Source organism: Gallinula chloropus (genome assembly GCF_964237585.1).
Source record: "Gallinula chloropus genome assembly, chromosome: Z".
Taxonomy (NCBI): Eukaryota; Metazoa; Chordata; class Aves; order Gruiformes; family Rallidae; genus Gallinula; species Gallinula chloropus.
In genome coordinates this window covers 35,728,396-35,752,209 of record NC_140089.1, presented here as the reverse complement: position 1 = coordinate 35,752,209, position 23,814 = coordinate 35,728,396, and the positions used below count along the sequence as shown (strand labels likewise).

Genomic DNA, 23,814 nt, shown 5'->3' with positions numbered 1-23,814 from the left:
TCAGAAAAATCATAGAAGTGGCAGTTTTGGTTGAATTATGAAGAAGGTCTGTTCTTCTCATCTGCTGGGATTCCCTTCAACAGTATTGAATTTGGATGGTGACACTAATGGGTAATTTACAGAGCTACTGGACTTACATGTTTCTTTTAGTAGCATTTAATAATATTACTATCTAATAACTATTAGGTACTGTCCTACTAGATAATTAGGTGAGTGAGATGCCTTCTGAGTTATCAGTTTTGCTGGTCTCCTAGGAAGCATCTGCTTTTCATCTTTGTAGTCCTTATTGAATGGGGCCATTGTTTCAGAAAAGGGAGGAGATTTTTAACTGATGTGAAGAATATTACCATATATGCTTACAACTGAAAGGTGTATTTTATGCTGCTATACCAACAGGCTTGGATGATAATTTTGAAAAGTAATACATTCATATGAATGTATGGAAACCTGCCAGCAATGGCTTCCAAAGATTTCAAACAGTGGTTACACAGATGAAACCTCCTTTCTGCTATTTCGTCAAATATGATTCTCATCTTACTTGTTTGCGCCAATGCTGCTATGTATACCCTCTGGTGCTGCCATATTTCTCCAGTTCCTCAGCCCTGGTCCTGGGTTGTCTCTCTTTCCAGGCCTAGGAGTTTTTACTAGCACCCTCCACCACACCTGATTTTTCTTTTTTTTTTCAAGCTCAAATCCCAGCAGAGTCATTTGTCCTAAATAGGAGGAAACAGCTTTCAAGCAAGACCCCTGTTGTCCTTCCCTGTCTAATGAGTTCCTCCTTCCCTCTAAAGCCTGCCTTCTGGGAACCATGCACACTTTCTGTTCCCTCCTCTTGTTCTACTCTTCCCTGCTCAAAGATGTCCGCATGTCACACCCTGCTTTGTGTCACCAGCCTAAGGGCTAACTGGCGGTCCCTGTTCCCCTGGGAAGGGTGGGAACAACACTGGGCAGGCTCCAGGAGTTGTGTGGTTTCCTGTCTGGGGACAGAGGCATTTGAGGAAATGATGACACCCTTCATATAGGCAGAGAAGATACCTCTGCCTGCATTGTAGTCTGTGGTACATATCACCTCATGTTCCCCTGCCTGCTGGCACAAGGTAAATCTTAGACTTTCTCCAGACATCCAAAAAAGGGAAAACTTGTTTGGTGTAGGGGAAATGGGAAAAGAGCAGAAGAAGAACACAGATAGCAGCAGTGAGGATGTAGCGCTCTCTCTCTCTCTCTCTCTCTCTCTCTCTCTCATACATGGCTGCTCTCCTACTTTCTCCTAATTTAGGAATTTCTGATTTATAGGCTTAATTCTCAGGCTCTTTCCTGAGCTATTAACTATGCTTGAGAGGTAGAGGAACTGAGAGGAAGATATGTTAAGTCACTCAGGAAGTCAGTGGAATGGTACTAGCAACAACATCTTCATACAGTCGTGTGAGGGCTTGTTCCTCGTCTTCAGGTTTGGCCTCAGAAATGCCAAATGTTTTTCTAGTTGCTGCAATCAGTAGGTGAAATTTTAAATGAGAGTAAACGGGGGCTCCCAGTTTCTGTTTTGAGGAGAGAACCTTGTCTTCCCTGCTCGACTGAATTTTTTGTGCCGTGTGTCACTGGGCCATCCCCACCATAAGAGACAACCCCCTCATCCTGTGCTGTGGGGGAGATACTGGGCCTGTTTTTTATACAGACTTACTCAAATGCTAGGGGCTGTGTGGCCAAATGTGCACGGAATGCTGCCTGGGGCCATTTGTTTTGCAAAGCTATGCAGAAGAGTCTTAGGAATTTGTGCATGGCCTTCATTCCACTGCACAGTACGGACACCACTGGCCCCCTTCCTGCTACTGGCCAGGCCAGGCAATGAATCAGTGTTTTTATTCTAAGAAGTATGTTAACACTGTGCTGCTGAAGGTCGCTGCCATCTTCATGTGTAGTTTGGTCTTCACTTAGGAAAACTGGGATAATTCTCTGTAGTTGGCTTTCTTGCACAATTAAAAATGGTGTTGACATATATATATATATTATTTTTTTTAAATAGGTAGAAGGGGGAAAGATATTAAATATAATTAATGTATAACTACTTGGTAACTAAGCAAATCAAGTTCTTTGTAACAAAGATGGGGAAAAGTACATCTATCTTACTAGTTAAAAAGCTGGTATGGCTTTTGTAACAACGTACTACGCTAATCACTACTTATATACAGTCTATCATTGAAAAAAAGGCTAAAACTCAGAAGTCCTTTTTCCTACTGTTTTATGTGGGGGTATTTTTTTCAATTTGAAAGGGATTTACATTTATTTAAAGACATTTTTCTAAATTTTGCTTTGAATACAAATCATGTTGTACAGCTTTGCCAAAGTAAACTTGGCAGCTTACATTTTCTTTCCTTTTTTTTTTTTGAGTGTTGGCATGTAATGAATATTAATGGAGCATCACTTCCTGGTTTTTGGCATGATACTTTCTTCATGTAAATACTACTTTTTGAAATACCAAAAGCCAGTGTGTAGTTCAAAGTCTTCAATCAAATTTAGATGAATTGATGTCCATCTTCTATTTAGTGAGACCTCAAATGTGTCTGTTTCCTGATGAAAACCTTTATCTTTTTTTTTTTTAGAGAGGTAAGAAAAAGTAATTCCATGAGTTTGACTTCCTTCTTAGCTACCTAGTACATGTTGTTCCTCTATGTCCGAATTTAAACTCCTGAAGTTAAATTTCTCTGCTTTTTGAGGATTTCACAGCAGCAAACACATTGTCAGCAATCAAATAATAACAGGGAGAAGTGAATCAGTCTGCATAAAGTCGAACTGACCTGAATTTGATCCTTAAACTCAAACTAACCACAACTATTCTGGGATTTTAGAATTTTTTGGTTTTAGAAATTACTGTCACACACCTCTGCACCATCTGGCTTTTCCTAGGAGTGGAAACAGACTTATCAACATACTGTAACAGAGTCTGGTTTTGTGGTGTGTCTGGCAGAGTTGTTACCCAAAAACTCTGGAAATCTCACCAGAAGGACAGCTTTTATGCAATTTCCAGACCAGTTTTCACACCAAAGAGGATTAGGTGGTGAGCAGAGTGGAGAAAGAGTCTGTACTGATGGTTGTAGCCTGGTTTTACCAATCACTAATTTGTGCAAGACTAAATGTTGCTTTTAATTACGACCTGGTCAAACTCTCACAAAAATGAGAGAAAAGTCTCCCATTTGTCTCATTGTGACTTGAACTTTTCATCATGGAAATCCGCTGTCTATAATGAGGTGACACATGAGTTTCTTGGAGCTGAATTTAGTCCTCTCTGTATGTGCATGCTGGTTTTATGCTAGTGTCGTCCATCACGTAGACCCTGAGGTCTAGACAGAGGAACCCATTCCATCTGGCCTGTGCTTTTGTCCCACAGGAGAAAAAAAAGTTGCAATTAAGGGCTGAGTGTGCTGATTTAACCCTTCCTGCTCACAGACAAGCGTTTACAGTACAGCTGCTGATGACATGCGTGTATGTGGAGGTGGATGATAGCAGAGGGGTGTTTGCAGCCGTGAGGGTGGCAGTATGAGCCAGCCTGTGAGCTGTCATCACAGCCACTGCTGAATTTGCCCAGGAAGGAAGGAAGGAAGGACATTGATAAGCAGCTATAGCAACGTCTGTGAATGTGGAGCACCAGCAATATCTACTGTGGTTGCCACGAGTTTGAATGTCCCTGAGCAGTCTTACTGCCCTAGCAGCATCCAAAAGTAAACTGAGGGTGGAATTTGATTCCATCTGTTAGATAGTTAGGCTGATAGGTTTGCACTTCACTCTCTTGGGCTGATATATTCAAAGTACACTGGAAAGCAGATTCAGTTTAGAAACTGCATCCCAGTGTAATAATAATACTAGCAATCTTACAGCTTGAGGGAAGCAAGATTGTTACTGACAGACTTTGAGGTTACTATAGTAGTGTATTTTTCATAAAGCTGCTAAAAAAACCCAACTTCAAACCACCAAAAAACCCCAACCTATGACAGGCTTCTTCTGCCTTCGGTGAAACTGGACAACACTCCTATTGATTGCAATGGGAAGAGGCTCTGGGACAGTGTTTTGCACACAGCGAGCCATTTCACTTCCTAACATCCTGGTCTGCTTTTTTTTCCCAAAATTTGCACAGTACATCTATTTGCTGCAAAGCATTTGCATATTAAATGGTGACCAAAGTAAGTTTTGTCCTGTAATAAACTTCTAGGTGCTATGACAGGAACAAACACAGGGCTTAGCACTAGCACAGCATGTGCACGAGTATACCTGCTGGGTTAGAGCCTGCAGACTAGTTTTGCATAGGGAATGAGAGAATTCCTGTTTGCAGAGACCATGCTTAGCACTTTATGTACTGAGCAGCAGCAGGAATACTGTAGCTGATGCTAGACTTAGTGTGATCTAACACAAATTTTGCAGAAGGCAAAATGAAAGACATTTTAAATATGCATCGAATATTGCATTCCTCCAGATAAAGTTGAGAGGGACCTTATAGAAGGTCTAAGAAGCTGGGACTGGGAATGCACCAAATGCATTTAGTTGACTTTATCTATGAGGATGTGTGTTGCTTGATTTTTTTTAAAGGTGTTTAACACTGGAAAATCAAAATGGGCAGTGGGGATCTGATAAATGTAATGTACAAATGTTTATTCCTGGTATCAAAATAGTCTAGAAGATAAATAGGTTCAAATACAATACATGCTACCAAGAGGCAAAAGTTGCTGTTACTTTAATGCAGCAGATAAGAATACATTCTTCTGGATGTGGTGGCCTGATTGCTCCTGGGACATCTGTGTGTCTGTTGTAGTCCTCTGCTAAATATGTGTGGCTGAATAAATGAGGGTTTTTTTAGTAAAAGTTTTATTACAAAAGATTATTTTAAAACATTTAGAAGTTGTACCTCATTCGCTGGTCTGGTCTTCCTGTACTTTCCAGAATTCTGGAAGTTTGAGCATTATGCAAGTATGACTTTCCTTATTCCAGCTCTGAGATACAAGGTACAGGAACAGGTTGTTGCAACAAAGCTATAACTACCAGTGCCTAATTTGTTGTAGATCTGTAAATAAACAAGACTTGAAGGTTCAGAGGTAATATTTTGCATGCATTTCAAGATATAAATTCACCTAGGAGTGTGAGGGAAGTTGGTAGTATCGAAGCCAGGCTGGCTGGTTCTGTCACTGAACCAAACAAAAAAAGCAATGGAAATCCTAAGGAAAAAAAAAAAAAAAAAAAAGTGTTTATTAGATTGCTGGTTTTCCCTGGGGTGCAGGCTAGCATCTGAGTTCTCCTTGACTAATTTTAAATAAATACATGTAGATGACAATAAACTATTGTAAGATAAGGGATCAGGAGAATAACCGATTGGGTGTTTAAATTCAAGAATTCCTGTTTGACTGTGTGAACGTGTTTTCATAGTGAATCACCTAATGCCTTCCCCCCAAACTTAAATGCAAACACAGAAGAGGGCATATTGATCTTTCAAAAACAATTTGGTAGTCATTTGGCCCAATTCAGCTACAATTACTGTGAACTATACAAGGCAATAGTACTAAATTCATAAGGTCAGATGCAAGAAATACAGCATCTCTAGACTACCTGCTTTAAATTTGCTACTCGTGGCCAAGTTACTGTGACAGAAACTGTGGTAACAGGCTGGCTGCAGTCCACCACAAATGTATACACAGCTAGCAGTTTGATTACATTAAAGTCTTAATCTCAGCACGTTGTACAAATGGATGCACATTGCGTAAACCTCTAGAAATGATAGCTGCACTGAGCATTTATTCTTGAACAGAGTAATAAATAAGCAGGTATAGCACAGGAGGCAATCATATTCATAGGACTGGGCACAGATGTAAGAAGCAAGGCTACGGTGCGGTAAGCTTCCTATACTTTTTTTGGTCTTTTCCCTGATACTGTGCTTAAAAAATGTTTTCTCCTTGCTTACTGCTGCTTATATTTTAAGCAGATACACAATGTACAGACAGACATCAGTTAAACAAATGAACAGCAAAGAAAGAAGCTGTTTCTGTTCACAGTGTCCCGACACTGCCCCCACCCCCCTTCCTCCCTTGCTGATGCCACCCACTGAAGAGCAGGTGCTCAGGGTCATTCTGATGCAGTGTCTGTGATAGGCGTGATTGCCCGTGTCTAAATTACTGGGCAGACATGAAGGAGTGACAGTGGGAGCGTTGCTGTCATCCCAGTGAGCGCAGTACTCAGCTGCACTCCTCAGTACTTCTGCATCCCTCAGTTTAGGGTTATCCCTTATTTTTGAAGAGTCAGAGTCTCAAACAGGGTTTGAGGCATGTGTTGCAAGCTGCTGGATTCCTCTACTTTTAGGTTTTGTATTAACATTAGTTGTTTAGAAAAGCAGCACATGCATTCTTCATGGAGGTGTACAGCCAACATAAAATCCATTCTGGCTTTACTGTCAGCAATTTACATTATGTTTTCTCAGGTCACACTGAGGACTATATCCTTAACCTGCAGCCACAGGGGTTCTGATTAGCTTCCTTTATTTTCTGCCCATGGACTATCAGATGTTGCCCGTGATGTTATAAAAATAAGGAGTAGTAAGGAAGAAGAGAGTTACTTCAAGATCTACTGAATCTGAGTGTAGTGAAGGTCCTCTATGCTTTCCAAAATTGAGTCTCAAACTGAAATGAGCACAAAAAAAAATTAGGGAGTATCAAAAATGAAATAATGAATTTCACTGCCAGTGATTTGGAATGATTTTGTTAGATAAAGCCTTTATACCAAATTGCCTCACATGCAGTCTTTTCATGCTCATTTAGTATAACTGATTTTAGTATTGTACCTTTTTAATTAAAAATTGTTAAAAATAGGCACTGCTCACTTCTGCATGTGACAATACATAAAAGGTAACAGTTTGTTTTTCAGGTTGATTGGAATTTCTTTTTCTGTGAATCCTTGGGAATTAAATGAAACTGGCAACAGGAGTAGGAAACCAGCCCTGTTGCTGTGTATTAATTGTGAAGATATTTTAAAAAGTGACTAAATCTGGTGCCTTCTACCCAAAAGGAGTCTTATTCTGGGCTATATATTTTCTTTTGCTTGTCCCCACACTGATTCTGAAATCTAGAAATTCAGTGAAGATTTAGCACAGCATATGCATTGGGAAGTCTAGACTTGGCTTCTGTGTATCTGTTCTTCCCACCCTAAGACAGACAGAAACCACTGTGACAAGGTTGTTGCCTTAATTATGATGCACAGTGGTGAAGGTAATTTCAGAGGATGAGCTTGTGCTACCTCCCAGATGCTTTCAGTAGAGATTTGCTGACTAAGCACATCCTAAGTATTGCGTCAGCCAGAGCCATAAGTGATACAGCATTTATCTTCTATTCTCTGAAAATGAAATTTGCTACTGTGAAGAATGTTTACACTTGTTGACCTGGCACAGGTATTTCTCACCCTCTTTCCCTCTAGCATTTTGTAGATTTCACTTTCTCAGAGGAATGAGTAAAAGATATACTATACATGCTTGCGTTATGTGCAGTGCTTTTTGTTAGTAACCCTAGTGTAAGCACCCTTCTTCAGTCTGATAGTCATGTTGTACCAAACTCCCTAACTGTGAATGAGACGAGTCACTTCAAATTTAGTCAAGACTGGATTTCTTCAATTAAAGAAAAAAACATAAGTGAAGTGATTCCACAGTCATTAGCAACTCACTTTTTTAATGAAAGGATAATTTCATTGCTAAAAACAACCATCTCTGGAAAAGAGGGTTACATCTCTCAAAGAGTTAGTGCCCAGCAATGAGGGGAAATTAAAATTTTAATCTCCTTTAAAATTTCAGGAGTTCTGTTAATGTCTCCATGGAAAGTGTGTTTCAAGGTCTTACAGGAGAGACCTTCCCCATTGCTGTTTTTGCAGTTTTCATTTGGTCATTGATTCCACATTGGGGATTGCACGTAACCATTGACACAGACTTACAGAGTTTCATGGTAACACCAACTTTGCTCTGCTTAGAGAATGAAGCTTGGGCATCTAGTGACTTTACCCGTGACTGTTTTGAGCTGTGAATGTGCTATTTCATAGTAAGAGAAACTTTCAGGTGTTTCAACCAACATAACACACTAGAGCTGCTTGACAGAGACAAGCAGGTTTCATTTCTACCAAACTGAGTGGAGCAAACGGGTGCATATGCAGTATTTGGCTCGAAGAGATTCTAGGTAAGTTTAAACTGTATTGAAAAATCAGTTTTAAAATTAATTCCTAAAGATATGGCTTGATCTTCTGGCAACTTGGAGGATGAGCCTGTTTACAGGAATTTCAGAAACTGGAATTCTGATATGACTTTTTGGTGTGTGGTACTTGGAGGATGCAGTGCATTAATTATTAATTGAATTGTGTGAAAAGAATTTGTTTTCTTCCTTTAAACAGCTGAGTATGTCTATGAGTATATGTAAACAGTGAGGATGGAAGTATTTGCAGTATGAAATGGCATTTGGTAGGCATTAAAACAAAAAAAAAAAAAAAAAAAGGTGTAGATCATAAAAGACCTGGAAATATGTATAATTTTTTTCAGGCCCTTACTTGTCTTGTACTTTGTTATTCTTTTAGTTAACATGTAAATCTGTCTTGTCATTACTATATTAAAGATAAATATTGTCCCTATGTATGATAGTGGGAGTAGATCTTACTTTGATTTTACACCCCCTTTGATTAAATTAATCTGTCTTTGTGTACACTTCAAGCATGTTCTGCTAGATAACAGCATGTCCTATCTTAGCTGGGTTGGACATTGTGTGTTGTAAATCTATGCAATTGAAATAATGCTTTTAAATGTGTGTAACAATGATTTAATGAGACATAAATTTGAAGATCAAAACTATTTAAATCTGAAGGTTGTGCAGAGGAAGAGGCTTGAGAGAACAAAAATCTTTTTCTGAGCTCATACATGATATGGTAGGATGGAAACTCCATCTTTGCACCAGTAGGGCCAGATTTATTCTGTACATTGGGAAAAAAAACCCACAACACTTGAATAAAAAGAACAGGCTGATAAAGATTGTGCTTTGGTTTATAAAGGCAAATAAATATATGTATATTATACTGTATTATGTATATTTTTGTTCTTGAGTATAGCTAAAGGACAACTTCCCATGAAATAATGCATTCCTTTAGAATTGTTGTGGATTTTAATAATTTTTTTTAAACATTCCTATTGTAACTTACATCAAAAGGGCAGCTATGGTTCTTGTGTCTGACTATACATATGCATTATAAAAAAGTGAGTCTACTGTAATTACCAGTTTGCAGAGCGAATTCCTGCAGGGTTTGTACTCTCCCCATTAGTAAAAGAGATAAGTTGAAATGTATTAAAATTTCACTGTACAACTGGGAGTTTTTGTTCACAGTAAATGTGGTAATGTTTCTTCATTGCTTGACTGTTTGTGTTTAAATTTAGGCAGTGTGCCCAACAGGGACAAAATTATAGGATAAAGCTATGTATAAAAGAAAATCCTTCTGAGAAAACCAATAACATTTTTTTCCCTTTTTTTTTTTTTCCCTTTTCTCTCTCTCTCTCTCTCTCTTAATAAGTGGTTATATATATAATCATGTTCCATTCTGGCAAAGGAAAAACATTTTATCTATTTCACACTTACTGGAATTCTTCTCTCTCATACATAAACTGAAGGGATAGAGTATACATTAGCAAACCTTTATGCAAAAATTCCATGGCTTTATTTTTGGGACTGTCGAAGAAGCAAAATTTAAGATATGTGAATAAAAGAAATCTGTTTAATGAAATACACTATCTAATGAAGAGGAAAAAAATCCCCTTCTAATCTGGCATTTGGGGTTGAAATTTAAAAAAGAAAAAGAGTTTGTGTGATCTACTTCTTGTTCTTACTTGCTTACAGTATCAGATATGTGGCTCACAGACTTGGCCACTGAAGGACCAGTGCAGGTTTGAGTCTCCAATTTCAATAAGAAGTTATTTCTTTAGGTTATAACCTTAAAACATGGTACAGTGTTGATCTTGATGAAATGGAAAAGATCTTTTTCTTTTTAGAAAATACTCTAACTTTGCAAATAAATTTAATTTCATTGCAGTTACTTTCAAAATAAAAACATATTTAACTGAACCTTTTCATATATTTTCTATAGAATTAATATTTATCTTCTCCTGCTAAAATGCAGTACAGTGCAGTCTTAATCAATGTATATTTTTGGCCAGATTGAAAGTCGGTATTTTATAATCCAGAAAGCAATAACATCTGAGAAGGTAAAGAAAAGCGTGAAGAGTGGACTGCATGAGGGGCAGATTAGACAAGAAACAGTGTGTCTGTGGTATTTTTAAAAGAGAATTCCTAAACAAATACACAGAAGGAAATAGGACCCATGCTGCATTTTACTTTAAGTCAGATTTTGCTTATTCTTTTATCTTGTAGAAGAAAAAAGTGAAAAATGAAAAAAATCTAATTACGGATTTTGACACCATAATTTTCTGTGGACGTTTATATTTTTCTCATATGGTCACTAATTTAACAGTTAAGGATGATAATCTTGCATATTTACAGGCTTTGACTTGTATTTTTTACTGTACGGACTGTAACTGTTGGAGACCAAACAGAACTGGTCTTGAGAACATGAGTTATTTACCTGATGACCTTTAATGCTTTAAATGTTTTCATCATCTTCTGATTAATTTGTGGAGAAACAATACATGAAGACTAATATTTAATATATTTGTATTTTATTTAATAGATTTAAATAACTTTCTGAACCTTTTATTATCTATTGTAAAAAGCTTTTGATCATTACTGACCATGTAATGTGACAAAAATATGTCGATTGTTTCCTTCCACCTGCTACACCCACGTCTCAATGTCTTCCTAAGATACTGCAGGAAAAATTTCCTTTTGGGCCATCCTTTATTTAGTTTTAATTTTTACACCACATGTTTCAAAATGTTATTGGTTTAAATGCTTTAATCTGAAAACCTTTGCTGTAAGGAAATGGAAGTCTGTAGTGAATGGCAAGGCTGATACGACAGTAAGGGAATCACGGTATACTTTATCTCACATCGTTGCCAGCAGAGATTTTTTTCTTTCCCCTGAAGAGGTTTCAGTAAGGTTTACAGATAGAAAAATTGTTATACTCCTGTTAGCAATGGCTGAATAAAGTTTTGGGAATGTATTTTTTCTTTTTTCATAGAAGGAAGTAATGATCTTTGCAGGGATTGTGTAGAAATAGTAAAGCATTCAGTTGTTCAGCTAAGTAAAGGAGTATCATAGACTCATAGAATGGACCTTTAACGGTCATCCTGCAATGAGCAGGGACATCTTCCACAAAGTAAGTTGCTCAGAACCCCATTCAACCTGACCTTGAATATTTTCAGGGATGGGGCATCTAGCAGCTCCCTGGGCAACCTGTTCCAGTGTTTCACCACCCTTATGCCTTCCTTACATCTAGGCTAAACCTCCCCTCTTTAAAACCATTACCTCATGTTCTATTGCAGCAGACCCTGCCAAATAATCTGTCCTGATCTCTCTAATGAGTTCCCTGTAAGTACTGAAAGGCCATGATAAGGTCTACCCAAACCATTCTCTTCTCCAGGCTGAACAAGCCCAACAGTCTCATCCTGTCCTCACAGAGAGGTAGTCCAGCCCTCTGATCGTCTTCATTGTATTCCTCAGGATTTGGTCCAACATCTCCATGTCCTTCTTGTACTGGAGACCCCAGAGTTGGACACAGTACTCAAGGTGGGGTCTCACCAGAGCAGAGTAAATGATCAGTCCAGGGTGGACAGGGCACCAAAACTAGTGGAAGCGACTTTCCTCTGGTGCTCTCAAAAGGAGACTAGAGCTGTGCTTGGGGTGAGTAGTTGGGTGAAGCTAGCAATGTTAATCTCTAGAAGAGTCATGGGTGAAGGAGGGCATATGAGGCTTTTTACAGGCCTGTCCATCCAGGTTGTTGGGTACCTAACCAGCACTGGCCGTTGCCTTGACAAAGTGCATGGCTGAACTCCAGTGACTGACAGCATTGGTTTCATAACATGAATCTGGTTTTCATCTATAAGAACAAATGTCTGCATTTCCTAACATGCTTTCAGGCACAGGGAATCTCATTCTTAAATCAACCATGTGTTTTTCTTCAAATTTTAAGCAAAGAAGCACTTGTCAGTCTTAATTTTTTCAGTGCAAACAACTTTGCCTTTGATGCCTGGGAACCTCAGGCTAGTTTTACGTGGTATAGAAACATAGGGTGATATTATACCTGAAGGATGAACTTGACCTACAGAAAGTTTCTGGAAAATAACAAAGCTATTCTACATTATATTTATTTTCTCTAGAAATGTCTAGTTAGTATTCCTTGACACAGGTTTCCTCTTTTGGAACTATTGAAAGTCAAAGTCAAAGAGTGACTCCTATCTTAAATGCAACAGTAGAAATTACATTTTATTCTTTTTGCTTCTTTTCTTATACCCCATTTATTTACCAACTCTTTCTCAAGAACAGTTGAAAATTATTTTCTAAAATGCTTACAGGCTACATTGTCCTTATTCCAGGAAAAGCTTTTTTATCCTATTAACTGCTTTCTCTCTAGTTAGCATCCTTCCCTTCATGTTGTATTAGTAACTGTTTTCTTGAATGCCACAGAGAAATATAAAAATATTAGTACCTTTCAAATTGTATTACTGAAAATAAATGCAAGTAAGAAACAATACTAATATAGTGTGATGTGAAACTACTAATAAAATACTGCAATGCAGTGAGCAACTCAGAAGATAGTTGGGTTTTCATAAATGGGAAAGAGATCAGAAACCTCGTTGCGTTGCGTGGGTCTTTAAAGCCATTCAGATACCAAGCATATTCCCCTTTACTGCTTTTTGTTTGGGCAGTGCATTATTAATCTATAGGTATTGAAGTTAAAGATTGCCATGTTATCAATTAAGGATATTTTCTCCATGCAATTCCTGTGTTTAAAATTATTCCTTTACCAATGGCAAACCAACGTAAAGTTGTATAATTAAAAATAACCAAAAAAACCCGCCCAAAAAGGGTTACAATTTTTGTGCTAGCAGAAGAAATAGTAGTGCTTCATGCTTCTGCCTTGCCTTCTGTCCCCATGCTTCACCATGTCATGTGAGCAGTTCATTTGTCTCATCTAGGAAAATAGTATGTAATATCATTAGCAGTGTTTACATGTTGGCCAGTTAGAAACTGAGTGGTTAAGGAAAGGATTTAACCAGTGCTGTGCAGTGGGAGTGGCAGACCCATGATAAGAATTGAGGGATTCCTCCTCTTTCTGTACAATGTTTTGCCTCCAGAATTACTCATATAAAAATTATAGGTGAGATTAAAAATTGTCATTTTTGCACCAGAACATGCTGGAGACAGTAGATCTCTCTGCAGAGACAGAAATACTTATGCATGTTCATTCTGTAGGAAGTACAGCAAGCACTCTGATCCCAATTTTGCTTCTCAGAAATGAAAAGATACTTTGGAAATTAACTTAGAGGAGGTGTGGTGATTTAGTTCTACCTACTTATATAATTTTATAAGCTTTTATAATTCTATTGAAGACTTTTTTTCTCCCTCCTTTTATTCTTTTTTATTCTGTGAGTTTCCTTGTTAAAGAACATTTTCTCTTGAAATTAAGCTTTATAATCTGTGCTTTTTCTATAATCCAAACTAGTACAGTTACAGTATTTAAACATTCTGAAGCACATAGAGAAGCTATAGACAACTGCACAGGGGCAGACAGACTGGACAGTTCTTGTTCTTTAAAAAACAATTTATTTTTTTTATATTTACAGGCTTAAATGATTAGTGCAGTGTATAACTAAAATGGCTTTTAGAGATTACCTCATAACATTGTGGGTGCATTTATCAGCCAACAACTTGTTTTTCTAAGCCTGTCAAATTGTGAGCAATTCAATAAGGGCATGAGTTTGTGTTCTCAAATATAAAAGGATGTCCTAAAGCCTAGCTCAACGTAGAACTACTGCAGATTTTTTATTGCCTGCATCCAGGCTTTGGTGATCTTCTCACCTTGGATGTATGGCTGTCTGCAAAGTGAAAAAAAATAATCCTGTGTTGTTTATGGCTGAGATAGAATTAATTTCCTTCATAGTAGCTAGTATGGGGCTGTGTTTTGGGTTTGTACTTTGTTGATAATAGAGAGATGTCTTTGGTTTTGCCGAGCAGTGCTTACACAGAGCCAAGGCCTTTTCTGCTTCTCACCCTGCCCAACCAATGAGTAGGCTGTGAGTACACAAGAACCTAGGAGGGAACACAGCCAGGACAGCTGATCCCAACTGACCAAAGGCATATTCCATACCATATGATATTATGACATCACACTCAGTAATAAAAGCTGAGGGAAGAGGAAGGAAAGGGGTGGCATTTGGAGTGGTTGTGTTCATCTTCCCAAGTTACATGCGATAGAGCCCTGCTTTCCTGGAGATGGCTGGTGAATGGATTCCTTGTTTCACTTAGCTTGTGGACACAGCTTTTGCTTCACCTATTAAACTGTCTTTATCTCAGCCCATGTGTCTTTTACTCTACCGATTCTCTCCCCCTTAACACCGTGGGAGGAGTGAGGGAGCAACTGGAGGGGTGCTGGTTAGTTGCCAGTTGAGATTAAACCATGATAATTCCCTCTAATAGCAAACTTAATATAGGCAGGTCACATCATTGTGTATTTCCTAAATTTCAATTTGCAAATGATACTTCTTTTGTGTTAATTTAAAACAAACTCTGGTTTACTCCTGATTTGCCAGCTATTAAAAGTAGTATAATTTCATTGGGATCTTTTTGCCATTTATACTGCAGACCTTATGCTGTGGTCTTTTAAAGAGTTACTTAATTGGCAAGAGAAAGAAATTTACTGGGATTCCTGAAGTAACAAAGAAGTGACAGATTTTCTAAGAGCTGTTTACAGAGCATAAATTATGTGCTCTAAAAAAAGGAAAAAACCCAAAACTAAACTCAACCCAAAACTGTAGTATGATACAATCCTACACTGAAAAATAGCATTGATTTATATAGACAGATGTAATCTTCACTTCATAACCAAGAAACAGTAAGAAAAACATAATGGCAATGAAGACTTTATGTTTTAAAAAACGTGCTGGAACACTGGCAGACTGAACTGTTGTCTGCTGCTTCACATCTTTTTTCTCATGAGTCAGAGAGTGGATTTCTGTGTTTTTCATCTACCAGTTGTGCATTAAATTAGATTGTTTAGATGTGCCATCATGTCTTGAGACCAACTGCTCTATGGCTTTAAATTATTCTCCCAATGACAGCGTTATTTACTTTCAGTGAAATATTAGTTCAATATTAGGTATTGGGTATTCATAATATAGAATCAAAACTGTTTGACAGTAGAAAGAAACGATTGTATTTAACATGGGGTTTTTTGTTCGTATCTGAAAGTTGAGAGAGAAGCTGCAAAAAGTGCTTTTTGCTTTTACTTTTCCAATACTTCCCATCATTTCACCCCAAAATTTTGTTTACTGACATACACCGCCAGAACTTTTTATTGTTTTTAAAATAATAAGATTATTCTGTCAATTGAATTTGAAAAGTTCTTGCCCTTTTTACTAAAATGCACAGAACCTGTCAATTACCCAATCAGGCAAAATCTGAATTTTAAGAATGTGTTTAAAAACCCTGGCATCCTTAGTAACTAATACATCTGTGCAGAGTCATAGTCAGTGCAGAATCTTACAGATTTTAATGCAGCTGCAAGGAAGTGTAGTTATTCACCAGTCTGCTGGTTTGAAGTCTCACTAAAAAGATTTCATGAACACTGGACCAAATCACCCTCAAGCCTCATGCTCGTGCAATGGGTAACCATGGGTTTAGCTTGTATGACTTTGGTAGGACAAATATATGGAAGATGCTTTAGACAGATGGGTGGAACTTCTGTGCAAAAAGAGTGATTATAGTTGACTTGGCAATGTATTAGGTGAACAGTGACCAGTTATGTCACAGATGGCCTGATAGGAGACATTTCTTAAAAAACTTTCTGTATGTGAGAATGATGAGATAAGGACATCACGAGCAAGGCTCTGTTAACAATGCCCGTTGTATAAAAGCATGTAGCTGGTACTTCAGTAAATGCTATTTAATCTCACAGGAGTCTAGGAGCCTCGTCACAAGTTACATAAAGAATTTTTGTTAGGTTTGTTGCAAAACTTACCTGTCTCTCCAGAAAGTCACATAATTTTAAATTTATAGTCACTTTTAAGAACCCTAGAGGAGCAACCAGATCTCTTTACTTGTTCTCCTTCTTCTTCCATGCTGTGATCCCTTTCACGATAGGGTATTGCTTTATATCCCTTGGAAGCTCTGCAAAACAGCCAGACAGATTGATTTTCCATTACTGCTATGGACTGTTCCTATTAACATGTGAATAATATTTACTTTTTAGATATAGTTAAGTCACCCAAACTCTGTTAAATTAATATCCTTGGTCTGAGGGAAACCCACAGAAGTAAAATCTAACCTCTTCTAATGTTAGCCATACAAACTTGCACTTCTCCTATCTGCAGACCATTGAGGTGGTAGATGATAATGGCACTTTTCAAGAAGCTGAGAAAAAACATATTTTGTTTCCTGATTAAGAACCTTAACCTGCAAATTGTCATCCAAATACACAGTTGCTTATCAGCTGGTGCAGGGGAAGACTGTATCTGCTGATTTTACTGTTTCTCTTGCTATGCAAGGTCATTGGTTTCTTTCCCTTCTGTTTTCTTTTCATCTTTCTTGGAGGAGTTGGCAAAAAAATTCTGTTTCTTTACCTACAAAATAGTTCAGTATACAGAGCCCTATTACACACACTTTTTAGCAATAGATCACAAAAGCAGAATTATGGACCATGACTTCTGGAAGGCCTAGAAGTATTTTCTGGCAAAACTTAATCATTGCTACACCCTTGGATTTTTATAACTACTTCTTAACAGGTTTGAACAATGGCTACAGTATTTAGTTGCTGCAAACTCACCTAAGATCTTTTCTTACCCTAGTCCCTAACCCTTTCAAATTAAGCAGCAACAAGTGTCCAACCATGGTTATACCAACCCATGCTGCTACCTACAAGCAGTATCTACTGTCCTTTTGTCTTCTCTGGACCTTAAAATCCTGACACTGAGGAACAGGGTGGGGCTGCATTAAAGTTTGAATTCTGAGGAGAATCTACACCACATTCTGGGTCATTACTGAGCCTGCTGCACAGAATCATGTCCACAACTTGTATGCCTAAGTTAAATGCTGTTGTAAACCCTTAGAAAGGTACTGTTAGTAATTCAGATGCGTATCCTTGCAAGGCTCAGAACATACATTGGTTGTATTGTGAAGATCTTTAAAGACAGTGCTTCCTTTCATGTTGATGAACGCTAGTGTTCCATCTGCATGTGTAAGAACATGCACTACTCCTGGCATTCTGAATCTTCTTTTCCTGGAATCTTGAATCTTTTCTCTAACAAGTTAACACTGGTTTCATGTTAGATATTGCAGTGATCTGCAGTAGCTATAATGGTTCTGGATTAACTGAGTAAAGTGAAAAATTAATCTTTGAAATAAAGACCAATTTATACTGGAGAGTTACAGTAGCCTCCATCACTGTGGAACGCCTCACAATTAGAGTTTACCCTGACGACGTGTCTGGTTATTGTTTAGGGAAAGTAGGCATCAGGCTAACAAAGTAATTTGCCCAAGATCATGTCAGAATGTGAAGTAGAATGTGATTTTCTCTGCTCCCGAATAAGCATCTTGAAGCTTGAGGGGTTACCGTCATCACACAGACGTATTCACAGTATTCTCAGAGATGGGATCAGAAACTACTGAAAGCAGATTACAACCTGGCATCAATATAACATTTGCAGAAAAAGAAGCCAAATAAGGCCAGGCAGAATGTTTTGGCCATGATACTCCTATTTGAAGTTTCTCATTCCAATCCATATTACTTTATAAAACTGCATGGCTTTTTGGGAAGACTTTTCAGATTTAGTTATTCCAGGTCCAAGGTGATGTTTTCAGGTTTCTGAAAAGTTTGCAGGAATTTTTTTGGGGGGGTATGTATAAAAGCTAGAAATCTTACATTTTAGTCAATTCCTACAACTCTTTACACCATCGAGACATTCTTTAACTGAAAAAGAGGAAACCTCTAAACTTCTTCTTCCCAACTTATAATTTATAATGGCTAAATGGATCATTTTTGAATGTGTGTAATAAAACTCACTCTTAGGCTGAAACATAGTATTTCAGGTTCAAGCTGAATCCAATTTTTACAGTCAAACTGTTAACCTCTAGGACTAAAATAGGTAGGGGTGTAATGGAAATGCTGATGAGCCTTAATAAAGCATCTCTACCAAATGACACCATTTAATCTAGTATGTGTATATACTCTATATTAGTCCTATTATGCATTCTGTAAATGACACATTAACAAGACAAAATAACATCATATGCAACAAATGTATGTCACATTGGTGTGGAGATTTTAAAAAGGTGGTTAATGTGAGAAAACCTTTTATGGTAAAATAAGAATACCATTTTGTAAGCCCTTCTTCTTGCAGTACAATTAATTACTGAGTTCATTAATTAATGAACATATTACAGAAAGAACACCATTACTGACCAGTGGAGACCTGATGTATTACCAAGTCAATAAACTATTGAACATGAAACAGGACCTTTCAGGAGAAATTTTTTTTCTCATAACCCACAAACACATATATTATTCTTGCACGGTCAGCACTTCTGTGGTACCCTTATATTTCATATTACTAATTCTTTTAATCACGCATACATATAGCAGTGTTTTATAACCTAGCTAATGAGTAATTGGACAGGTGACATTGGGACTGAGGCCCTGAAGTGTCAGGCATAATAGAGCAGGATATTTCTTTTCCCCACTAGGTTTTTGAGCGTAAGAGAGTAGCATAGCAGATAAGATAGGAGGGAAAAAGGACTCTTGTACCTGAAATTTGGCAGATAAATGCAGATTTTAAGTGTCTCTGTGAACTATAAATAGCTTTAAATTACTGTCTGATGCATATAAATAAGTAAAGAGATAAAACATTTTAAATAACTCTGAACCTTTTCATTGTCAGGAACCAAAGAGTTTAGCCTGGCCAAGCTAAAGTTAAATATAATTTTCTTTAAGTCAGTATAGGTAAGGTAATTCTTTTTTTGGTATGGAAAGAAGGTGGGGGGAGGTGTTAGGATGTTCAGGGAAGAGTGTGTGTGTGTGTCTGTGTCTGTAAATTGTTTGGAAAGAGCAAGAGCCCTCATAACGCTTCAGTGTCTCCAGGACCATGGGTACCAAACACCCTTCCCCCCACCGTAGCCCCCAAGTAATCATTGATTGCATCTAAATCTATAGAGATATCTTTTCCTGGCAGCTCTGGTAGTTACAGTACATTGTTAATCTGTGAATGATCAGAATAAGCCTCTCTGTCTGAGGAATCTCCATGCAAATTACATCTAAATGCATGCCATAAATTTATTAGTAGCAGTTTGAAGTGCACAGGTCATCTTCTACACTATTTAAAAACATATGTCTGTTACACATTAAAGAGTCTCATTCAATTTGTATTCATTTTACTGTGGATGTAGCTAGCCACTGTCAAAGTAAATCTGTGTAATTTTTGAAATAATTTTTAAAAGGGAGATATGAGTAAGGTGTATTATTTAAGCGAATTCTAGACTTCGGCATAGAACAGGAGTTTCAGCACCACTTCTTTGAAATAGTTTCATCTTTTATAAAAGAGATAAATATACATTTGACAAACGGAGAGTGCTAAGAGGTAAAAGACTATGCCAAGATAATGGAGAAAAGTTACAGGATGTTTTATGGACTTGTCCTATTCTTGTACCTTGATTTTTTTATCCTATTTTGGGAACACATGAAATCCATAACTTCTTTCTGTAGCAGATTTATATTTTATGTGAACTCCAAAAAGGAAACTTGAGAATAACATTTGGACACCATGGAGGAATGGGAAAGAGATCCATAATTTTCCTTTTCATATTTTTTTGTTTCTTCATTTTACTCTTGGTTTTCTTCAAGCTGATGTGCAGCTATGGTAAGAAATCACTAGTAACATTTTATTTCAGGCAGCTGGTGCAAAACCAGGAAACTTGGAGAACACCTACAAAATCCTCATCATACCACTATTATTTTTTCCTCTTTTTTTTTTCCTTCTCCTTAAAAGAAATAAAGCAATTCTTTCAAGGACTTCAGGAATGTATTCATCTACATAAGATTACAGACTGTTTTATTATTGAATAAGCATTTTTGTTGTCATTGCTCAGGGATACTGATGTATGTTTTTGAAAGTAAGTTAATCTCTGCTTTAAAGAGTAAGACATTAATATATGGTTTGTGTTTTTTATTTTTTCCAGGCCATCCGCTGTACACTGGTGAATTGCACATGTGAATGTTTTCAGCCAGGGAAGATAAACCTGAGAACCTGTGATCAGTGTAAACATGGCTGGGTGGCACATGGTAAGAAATGTCTGTTTCGGGCTTGTCTTCTCTGTTCTGTCCATCTTTCCCAGTATCATTGAATACTGAGAGCTGGAGTGTGATACAGGCAGTGGTGGTATCTGTTTGTCTGTACATGCCTGTGCATGTGCTCTGGGTTTGTGCATTAGTTTGCATGCACGTGCTTTTTTTCACAGCAAATTCTAGGATGAAAAAGTGAGGGTCTGTTGTTCTGGCAATAGCTTCAAGTGCCACTTGAGTTCAACAACTTCTGTGCAGCTCAAAAGAATATTCCAGCCACCAGGAAATAATGTCGTTACAGCAGGGCGTAGCAGAAAGGTAAAAGTTTGTAGTACTGTTGCACAGGAGAGTTTGTGTTGCAGAGCATCAGCCAGTAAGTCACTGAACCTAATGGAAATTCAGACAGACCAATATCAAACTTTCAGAGCCAGGATGTCAGAGGGAAATGTGTGTGCATATATGATCTCTGAGTTGAACCTCTTTTCCCATGTTTAAGTAGCTAAAGAAAGAAAGGAGGGATTAGAATCCCCAGATCCTATATAAAGGCATCAAAGTACACTTACAGACATTTCATTTTATTTATCCTTTACTGTTTTTTGTGTTTTTTTATTGACAGTCTTTTTTAAGTTCTGCATGAGAGAGAAAGAGTGAGCTGTATACACAACTAAAAGGCAATGAGGACGATATATAAAATAGTTTAATGGGGGGGTGAAGGGGGAAAAAAAGGAAAAAAGAAAGATCACTATGTTTGCAGAAGTCATTAGTGTTGGAAATGTCTTCTCATAGTATGGGCTATTGGCACATAAGCAAGCACAGTCTTCAATTGCCACTTCTCCCAGACATTCAGTGGGTTATATTCTAAACATTTTATCTTATTTTATTTTGATCAGATTTATTATATAATACTCTCTAAGGACACAGCTTAATTTTTCTCCTCTTAATTCCCAGAAAGCTATCTTCAGTCACAGTATAACCAGACTCACATTTATTGGAAGCATTGCTAAACCTTGCAAAATTTGTATACTTCAGGCATGCTTCTGGCTTTGTGTAGAATCAGCATCTGAGGTTTTGCTGATCCATAAATAGTGAAGACTTGTCTAGGTATTTTTCAGGGTGTCCTCCTCTTGAGTAATAGAAGTCAGGAGTCTAACATTGAGGTTCTGCATATGGGCATCCTGCATTTTCATTTTAGTTAGTACATCTTCAGAATATATGACAAGAATCCAAGATTACTACAGTGTTGCTGCTTTACAGTCCAGAAAGTTGGAAGGTGAATGTGATGACTAGGGATATCTGAGTGCTTAACACTCCAAACAGTGAACTCAGTAAACTTAATGCAACTGTATATTATTAGAAAGTGGGTTTTTTTACTGCTTCACCAACTGAAGAAGTCACTGGTTTGGGGTTTTCATCAATATACATCACGTACACTTCTCTGGAGTATTTACATTTTACAGCAGAGACAAGTCAGATACATGTTTTATATACATACTCCAATCACAGGCTTATACATTACTTACTGGACACTGTGATGCATCTGCCTTAGTCCTTGATCTTAGCTGTTTTCCAGGATTTTGAGGGCAGAATTCAGGAGACTGATCAATTCATTGCACTGTAATGCCTGGGTTTCAAAATGACTGAATCAGGTTGCTATTCAGAAGTTATTTTCTTTAAACTGTTAGCACAGTACTTTTAGAAGTTGTTCCTTGATGCAAATAATATTTCCTGCTGCTTTAATTAAAGGGTTTCCTTCTGATTTTTATTAATGAATTTCAACTCAGCTCCTTGACACATGATGTAGTGCTTTATAGAACATAATTATCAAAGAATAGGTGTTTCCAACAGGAAGCACTGTGCTTATTCAGTTCTGATAACCTGGAATCATATTTAGCAGAACAGATCAAAAATAGCCTACAATTGCAGTTTTCTCACGCTGTACTCGACTAATCTCTGCAGAGTTAATTCATGTTAATAATGCCATTTAAAATGTTTGAGTTCTTGGAGTGAGGAGGAAAGGGCATACAGCCACAACAGTATTACTGCACTTAGCAACTACTGTCCTGTTTTCTTTCTTCCTGCTTCCATTGTCCTTCTCATGTTTTCTTTCTTGCTCACCTAAAATGTGCTGTGCACATCCTGAAAGGAAAAGGTTTCCTAAGAATTCAATTTCTTCTGTCTGGAGTTGCCAGAAGTAGGATTGTCAATATATGAACAGATTCATGAAAGAAGTTCTTTTCTGGCAAGATAAATGTTTCTGTTGGCAAAAGTTCAGCTTATCGAGCTTTGACCGTGCAACCTTGTGCTGCAGTGGTAATCCTATCATCAGTATTTTTATGGTTGAAGCCAAAACCTGCGTAGACCATAGCAGCCTTCTCTGGCACTGCTCTGTGTAATGGAGAACGGGTTATTGCTGGTGTGAATCTCTGGACATTTGAAGAGATTTGGATAACTGTACTCTTTTAATTTGTTTTCAGATGAAGCCTGGCTTCCATATTGTCAGTGTGGGTGGAGATTCATTTTCTAAAACAAAACAATAAATGTTTTAAATCGGTTAAGCCATTTCCTAGCCCTCAAACAAGCAAACAGATAACAGTTAGATTTTTCCTTCTTTTTTTTTTCTTTTAATGGTTAAGATACTTTGCATAGTCCATATGGTTAAAAAAATAAAATTTTATTAAAATCTTAATAGTAAATTTTTTTTTACAGAAGAATTTATTTTAACACAGGCAATAGCTATTTTGTGGCTTTTAAATAATGCAGAAGTAAAATGACTACAGAAATGTATGATTTTTTGAGTGCTTGAATTGGTTTCTTCTGCTATTTTTATTGTATTAAAAGTGACATACTATACTATGAAGGTAATCATGACATTTTACTAGCTTTAGCACAAAAATCACTTACTCGAATTTTATTGGAAATAATGAAAAAAAAACCACTTCATTTGCCACCCACTTCCCCTAGCAGAAGTATCCTAGCCTATGAGGAAAGAAAGTAAGCAAGTCTGTAGTAAAAAGATGTTGATTTCATTGACTTTGCATTTTGCTTTGTATGCTTGCCATTGATGTCAGAATAACAATTACCATACTGCTAGCAGAAATATTCTGATAATACCTAGCCTAATAGATTGAAAAACCCGTGCAGTAGCAATGGGAAATAGAGTTTACCCTTTTTCATAACTTCTTTGCTCTAAAAAGGTGTGCCAATCTGACATATGTCATAGTGGACAAAAGCCATTATTTATTACATTAATTCTATTTATTTTAGTTTCAGTGTCTCAGACTGCAGTGATTTAAAGAAACACAGTGTAATAATATTATTGTTTATCTG

At 37.3% G+C, this 23,814-nt stretch overlaps 1 protein-coding gene across 1 annotated transcript in view; it reads left to right on the top strand.

The window, feature by feature from the left end:
- The window catches only part of BNC2 (basonuclin zinc finger protein 2), a gene marked incomplete at both ends in the record, with an annotated part of 234,956 nt that overhangs the window by 100,264 nt on the left and 110,878 nt on the right, over positions 1 to 23,814 (top strand). Inside the window, 1 exon segment of the mRNA XM_084278746.1 lies at positions 20,385 to 20,487. Within this exon segment, the coding sequence (XP_084134872.1) occupies positions 20,385 to 20,487 (103 nt within the window).